The sequence below is a fragment of the Camponotus vicinus genome, unplaced genomic scaffold (assembly GCF_025532165.1).
Source record: "Camponotus vicinus isolate PSW18456_S1 unplaced genomic scaffold, iyCamVici1.0 SCAF_10, whole genome shotgun sequence".
Classification (NCBI taxonomy): domain Eukaryota; kingdom Metazoa; phylum Arthropoda; class Insecta; order Hymenoptera; family Formicidae; genus Camponotus; species Camponotus vicinus.
The window spans coordinates 65,393-73,447 of record NW_028141946.1 but is presented as its reverse complement, the minus strand read 5'-3'; the positions used below and the strand labels follow the sequence as shown (position 1 = coordinate 73,447).

General features: G+C 32.8%; 1 protein-coding gene across 1 annotated transcript; it reads right to left on the bottom strand.

Moving 5' to 3' along the window:
* Positions 1-70: 70 nt before the first annotated feature.
* On the bottom strand, positions 71-6,816 carry Sec24cd (COPII coat complex component secretory 24CD). Its single transcript, XM_083079744.1, has 15 exons — positions 6,664-6,816; positions 5,441-6,160; positions 5,228-5,347; positions 4,958-5,137; positions 4,647-4,842; positions 4,438-4,553; positions 3,761-4,171; positions 3,490-3,616; positions 2,870-3,030; positions 2,550-2,729; positions 2,190-2,391; positions 1,910-2,104; positions 1,568-1,759; positions 1,212-1,405; positions 71-1,137 (listed from the first exon to the last, which is right to left on the bottom strand). The coding sequence occupies exons 2-15, from the start codon at positions 6,158-6,160 to the stop codon at positions 994-996; spliced, it is 3,138 nt and encodes a 1,045-aa protein (XP_082935870.1). The 5' UTR covers positions 6,664-6,816; the 3' UTR covers positions 71-993.
* Positions 6,817-8,055: the final 1,239 nt, after the last annotated feature.

The window sequence follows — 8,055 nt, the reverse complement described above, 5'->3', positions numbered from 1 at the left end:
TGCGTGCGCATTTTTGCGTGTATTTGTAACTAAATTAAGACAAACATCAATTGACATGTTAGAAAGAGTATATGATTTAATAGACTTTATTAACTTAATAAGATAATAACATTAATGATTTTAATTATTATATAAAGTAATAATACACAATCTTTTTCACGTTTATAATTACTCATATGTTTGTTGTAAGATTGTTTGTGAGAGATGCAAGCATGATTATTCTTACGTATTGATATTTATCGGAATGATTAATAGTTTTTCCTCTTTTTTTTAAATCTGCCTACCAAACAGATTTACATGTTTGTTTAGAGCAAGTCCAAAATGGGTATCATATAAGTGCATGTGTCGCAAAGTTTCAAATCATTTTCTTTTTATGTTTTAAATTTAAATGAAAACTTAATTATATATCAGGAAATGATATCAAAGATGCTGTTATGATAACTCATCTTTTATCAATTGTTTAGGTACGCAAAGATACAAATGTATAAATAAAGATTTACAATATCGTAGTTAAAATTTACTGAAATATATAGTTTTCCTTATAAAGCATAATTATTCCATATAATTTCACTTTCCCTCTAGGAGAAGGCATTTCTACATTTATTGAAGAATAGATTCGTATGCTTTCGAATCTTCCTTCTTTCAGCCTACTCCATATATACACTATATATATGTATATGTACACATACGTATATATCTATATATATATATATGTGTGTGTGTGTGTGTGTGTGTGTGTGTGTACACATACAAACACACCCATATATATATATATACACACACATATACACATATATATTATACACATATATAATGTATGTATATGTATGTGTGTGTTAGTTTTTCCAATACTCGAGCTGATGCGTGAATAAAAGTACAATGATTAAATATAAAACCTTGACTGAATTCCTTTTAAGACAAGTGTGATAACAAATCATTGTTGCAAACGAGCTGGAATTCAAATACAAGGTAACTAATTATTTAAAAAATTATTTATTGACTAAGAAGTGTCCTTATTTCTTTGTGCATGTGGCATAGGAAATCGACATAGCTAGGGCTTCCATCATTTCCTCTATCTTCGACTAAAAAATGTCGCAACACCATTTCTAGTTTTTCACGTTGCCTCACTATTGTTAACTATAAATAAAAAACGGCAGATTATATTATATTTTAGCGCAATCTGTTTTCATGCATTACATTAAATAGCTTACTTTCATATAGCGATGCCTTTCAGCATGTATTCGATTGATAATATTTGTGATTCTATTATTTAAAGGAGTGTCTAATATTGGCAATGCAACGCGATCTGTATCAACTTGAACCACCGAAGGCACACCAAAGACGCTCTGTACCCATTGAGAAGAAAGCGCCATACCCAACCATAAAAACATATGGATAGTATTTTCTAAAAATGAGACAAATCACACAAAATTTATAAAGTAATATATTGATATTAACTATTTTTCATATTTATTAAAGAATAATATGTAACAATTATTGCTAATTAAAATAATTCCAACAATATTTCCGAGTTACATATGATAGAAAAGTAATTTTGTGATATTACCAAGTAGATACGCGCCATCATCTGCAAATTTGTCAATTGAGCAACGTAACATTGGTGGTAATTCCGTGTCTTGAGGATCAATGTCATGCAATGGAAATAATCTAGGATAAGTGTATGCAATAGATATAGAAATAGGCATGGTTGCAACCGTTTGCATGACATAAGATCGATCGTCGATGGTCATATCAGCGCCTAAAAAAAAAAAATATATATATATATATATATACACATTTGTAATTACAAGGTAAAGTTTATATATGTATATATCTTTACACACACACATATAAACTTTACCTTATATTTACATTAGTTAAATGTCTCTATGTGCGTGTATGTATTTACCTCCTGACAAAGCGTCGCTTTTCAATAAACAATTTATGTAAAGTGGGAGTAATTTCATACATTCCGGTAATATTAATTGCCCAGCACTAGATGGTGTCGCACAGTGCTTTCGATATATAGCCAACATATTTGCGCATCTCGCAATCAAATTATCTTTTACCGTTTTTGGAGTGGATTCCAGTAATTTAAATACATCTAAGTACAATAATTATATACGTATAATATTATTTTAAACAAAGTATTATTTTTCTTATTGTGTTATATCAAAAATATATCTTACTTTGTTTGGAAAAGTAATTTATAATGGCGTCTAAATCACACGCGCGATATAATTCAACCATTTGCGATGAAGTTTTGAGACTCAAGTTTATAATTCTTAATCTTCTTGTACCACCACATGAAGTATATAGCAAAGCTACTTGAATGTATACACCTTCATCATCTGTTAGTTTGTCGTCATGTTTAACTTCTATTCCAACAGCCTTGCAAATTCCAAATCAAGTTAATTTAATAAAATAAATTTATAAGCACATTGATAAATGACTCTTTGTTTTTTAATAATATTCCCAAGTAAAAAAAATTTAATATTATAATTCTATAATTATAATATTAATTATAATGTAATATTGTAATTAATTACCTTGTCGCAATCTATGCTGGCTAATTCCATATCAGTTGTATTTGACATAAAATAATGTCCATAGAAGTCGGTCGCTCTAACACCTGTAGATGTACGTACCCGCATAACAGCATCGAAAGCGATCGGTCGACTAATATTATTAATAACATCCGAAATTAATCTTTCACCATCAATATCAGCCTGTAATAGAAAGAAAACAAATGTAAAATCTATATTCTTCAATATAATTTTATATAAATATAAGTAAATATGCACACTTAGAATTTAATTTAATTTAATTATTTCTTACATATATTTTCAAGCAGCACAATAGTGCTTACCTGAAAGTAAGTATATTTATAAATCTCCCCTCCAGTGAGACGACAAATTTGCCCAATCGTTGCTATATCCACATACGAATTGTTGAAGACAAATAAATCCACACTGCAACCTGCACCGACACATTCTTGAGCCAAATTATTATAGACGTTGTTTTGTGGTACTGTAAAAAAATAAAATTATTTATTTAACAAGTAAAAACGATATTTATAATAATATACATACATACATACATACCTACAACACACACGCACACGCACACACGCACATACACGCATATGGAATTTTAGTTGAATTTCTCGAGAAAATTTTTTTTTATCAAGTTGCGACGTGTTAAGAATACATAATTTTAAGGAACTAAACAGTGTGTTCTTTTTTAAAGCGCAGAATAAGGAAGATAAAAAAATGTTTAAAAACCATTAACTGCTCGTTAAAGTTGAAACTTCAACCTTTAAAATGTTTTTTTAATTTTTTGTCTACCATGATTTTTCGACAAGTTTCCACGATTTGAAAATAGTCCAATTTTTAAGGTTCAAAAAGTGTTCCCTATTTTTGTTTTTGACTAGTGTAGATTATATTAGTATATTGCAAATACTAAATATCACATATATTGTATACATACCTAACACTGTTTTCTCTTTATCTGTACCAAGTACTTTACGATCATCCCGATTTTTCAATTTTCCAGGCGCTTCGGCAATTGGTAAAGACGAATGGAATATTAATAATTTACCAGAACGTTCGGATGCCTAAAATTATAAGCAATTATAACAATAAGAACTCTTTTACACTCAATTGATTTACTATAAAATATCCTTAATAAAAAATAAAAAATTTCATATATATTTATCATAGATCTCTTTTCTACCCTTTTGTATAAATTATACAAATACCTTTAACGCTTCTAATCCAGCTTGTATGGCAGGAGCTAGAATTGTTTCTGTTTCTCGAGTGTCTGCAAACATTTGTGGAATCTGTGTCATAAGACTGTCAATAACTGTTTCGCTCTCCTCGACGTCGCATAAAAATCCATCCAAAAGCGGCATAAATACATCTTGAATATCTCCAACAACCATCATTTGCGGTTGAGCGAGACAAGGATTGATGTTATAGAAATGTACAGTATTATTATATGTTATAAAACCAACTTTCATATTACTTTTGGTTTTTCCAGCATCAATAGGTAGATTTTTAATTATGGATTTCATTTTTGCACATAGCAAACTTATTAAACCAGATTTAACTGTATTATATGAAACATCAATTATGAACACAATGGCTGGTGATTTTGGAAAAACATTGTCCTGTGTGAAGAGAAGAACATGCAGAGATTAATATATACATAAAGTTAATATAGTATATTCAAACAGATTAAATAATCCCAATTCTTTACTTCATCATTTTGAGGAAAAAAGAATTCTAGGATATAACATGTTTACAAATTATTCTATTTAAAAAGAAAATCTTAAAAGCAATTTTATCAAATAAATTATTTTATCAAATTATGCACAAATGAATAAATCCTATTAATGCTTATTATATAATCAGTATTAATAATACGCTATATTACCCTGCAATAATCCTTTGTAGCTATATATTCAAATGTACCCAACATTAATTCTGGTCTTTCATAACGATCCAAGCGTTGACCTGTATGATCCAAATGTTGAAAATATTCGTTTGGAACTAAGCACATAAAAAGAACATAGAGATATAAATAATTAGTGCAAAGATCTTTGCAAATTCTTATAGAAAAATTCATCAATAGCCAATTATTACCTTCTGTAGTGGCTTTGCAGAATATACATTGAAATCTTCGGCCGGCATCGATAAATTGCATAAATGGGCACATGTACGCTTTACAGCGCACACAACGTACAGGTCCCATTTCACCCATATCCACAATTGGCGGTTCACACTCTCCTTGAACGATACGAGCCATTGGACTTATCACTAGTCCGAAAGGAACATTGGTCTGTAAAAAATGTGGTTGTGTCTTAATGTCAAATAAAATATCTAATCTACAAAAGCTTTATTGACAAATTACAATATATATATACACACACACACACACACACACACACACATACCTGTTTTATAATATCAGCAGTAGTAGGGACAGTATACATAGTGGATCTTATGTATCTAGGGGATGCATTTCCTTGATCCTGAGTGACAAATTTGGTCGTTACCAAAGGTGGTACCAGACCTCTCTGATTCGTTATAAACACTCCACCTCTCATATTTTGATCATCCTGCATTACCTGAATCTACATGCAACAAATGTATTTATATTGGGATAATAATTCGGCAATAATATCGGAAAATAAATTGAATTGGCAACATTTCTAAATTCGTACCGGGCTCGGCATTTGTTCTGGATCGAGTCGTCTAGCTTGCTGAGGTTGCAATCCTGACTGATATCCCGCAGGATTAGGTACTCCACTTTGATAAGGACTTCTCTGATTATTATACATTTCCTGCAAGAAAGAACATGTGTTGCATTTTTCTTTCTATATAGTCAATAATCTGATTTAATCTCAAGATAGAATAACTTTTAATCATAGTTGTACCATGTGATTATGATATCCTGGTTGTTGGTACGTTGGCTGTTGATAATTCGAAGTAGTATTAGATGATGCACGATTCATTGTTAAAGGACTAGATAAAGTCTGTCCTGGTAATGGAGGTGCAGTGGAGCTATATTGTCTTTGTCCAGACTGTGGTACACCTGGTCCTGCAGGATTTGTTACAGTCTGGCCTAGTATTGGAGGTGCAGTTTGTAGGTATTGCTTTTGTCGAACTTGGGGAAGGCTAGTGCCTGGAGGACTCGCTACAAATTGTCCCATTGTTGATAGAGGAGGAGCAAATTGTCTTGATTCAAATTGTGATAAGCCTGTCGGATTTATGGAACTTGTCAGGCTCGCTACAGCTTGCGATGGCGGTACGGAATTATATAGCCCTATTCCGGATTGAGATAAGCTAGCATTTGGCGGGGGATTGGCCATTTGAGTTTGATAATCTGCAGAAGATTGTCCATGTCCATGAGGACCCATTGGTAAAGGTGAAGACAATTGCGAGCTAGGAGCACCTGTCGTTGGAGGATTTGTTATTTGGGAATGATTCATAGATTGCATAGGCGATAAGAGAGATTGAGGAGGAGAATGCATTTGAGAATCTGTCAAATTTTGTTGTCCTACAATCGGCGGTCTTGAAAAATTTTGCTGACTATTCATTGGAGGCACAGGTGCAGCGTACGGATGCTGCCTGCCTATTTCCTGAATATGCTGCATCTGTTACAACAAAATTTATTACAATTGCAAACTAAAAGTATATTCAGAGCGTGCTAAGATTATTACACACAGATTATTCATTTTACATATATATAAAAGTAATATAGAAACAAAGATTGAGTATTTTCCAACATGCATATAGATGGACTTTATTATTACGATCACTAATCACAATAAAGACATACAGAAATTCGCGCAAGTGAACGTACATACGATGAATATGAATAAAATATACCGAACAGTTATAGAAAATGCGTGTTTTTCGAAAAAAGAGATAACCTATACGAAAAAAAAAAAAAAAAAAAATCTAGTATAACGTGGATAACATATATTCGTGTAATTCAAGTTTTTTGTTTAAATAAAATAAAAAATATGCATCGAAAGACATGAAATACTAGAAATAATAAAAACGTATGTGTGCGATGTTTTAAATAAACATAATATATACATACGAAATAGCAACAGAAAGTTTTTAATAATCATAAATTATATAATATACTTACGTTATATCGTAAAATGTATTTGAAACATAACAAAACTTGATATCACCGAAAATGTTTATACACGAAAACGTTACGAGAAACGTACGTCAACGCAATCCCAATCGCTGCCGATGCCACGTAAGGCGGTACTGCGCATGCGTCCTAATACCAATCCTGATGTCAGCAGAGTTGGGAATTGGAGCCATCGGAGGTGCAAATTTCACGCATGCGCAGTAATACAAACGCTAGCAGAAAACTGAGGTCTGTTCTTTATAGCTGAACTGGCGCTCTGGGCTGCACTAGTTCAGAGGTTATCCTTTTTCTCTACATTGGGACGAAAAAGATCACTATACATAAAGGCGCATTCATGCCATTGAGCTCAAGGGCCATTCCAAAATAAGTTGCAAATCTGTCTCGTCGCCAATTGCAAACCAATTGCGATCCAATCAACGTCGAGCTAGCTTGACGCTAATTGGATCGCAATGGTTCGGCAACTGGCAACGGGACATTGGTTCATATTCTGAATCCTCTTTTATTGATAAAAGTGCCTTTAAAAGTGGCTTATAAGCCTTCTGATTGGCTGTAAGCCACTTTTAGAGGCACTTTTATCGATAAAAGAGGATTCAGAATATGGACCATTTTCAATTATTCAGTATTCTAGGTTACGTTCCAAAACGTAAGTAATCGAAGGAAATTTTACTCGATGGCCGATTTGAACCAATCAGAAAGGCTTAAAAGAGTTTCGGAACGGCCATTCGAGTAAAATTTCCTCGGTTACTTACATTTTGGAACGTAGCCCTAGAATGGTCCTAAGGGCGCATTCACACCTTGGCAGAAAAGCGAAAAGCCAATCACAACTCGCGCTGATAATAAGCAGCGTGTAATGCGTCGTCTACAATGAGATTTTAAGGCGTAAGACTTAAGAAATTGACCAATCACAGTTGAGTATTCTCTTAATACTTGATTGTGATTGGTCAATTTCTTAAGTCTTACGCCTTAAAATCTCATTGTAGACGACGCTTAAGCGGTATATTGGAAGTAGAAATTGCAAAAAATAGAAGATGTGATTACCAACGCAAGTTCTCATTGGCTTCTGCTTTTCTACCAAGGAGTGAATGCGTCATTGGCCTTCATTGGCTGGTATTCATAAAGGTCCATATTCTGAATCTTCTTTTATCGATAAAAGTGCTTCTAAAAGTGGCTTAGCCTTCTGATTGGCTATAAGCCACTTTTAGAGGCACTTTTATCGATAAAAGAGGATTCAGAATATGGACCAAAGGGTCGTCTACAATGGCCGTAGCATAAGGTTGTAAGGCCGTAGTCGTAAGAAATTGACCAATCCCAGTTGAAGTTCAGGAGAATAATCAACTGTGATTGGTCAATTTCTTACGACTACGGCCTTACAACCTTAAG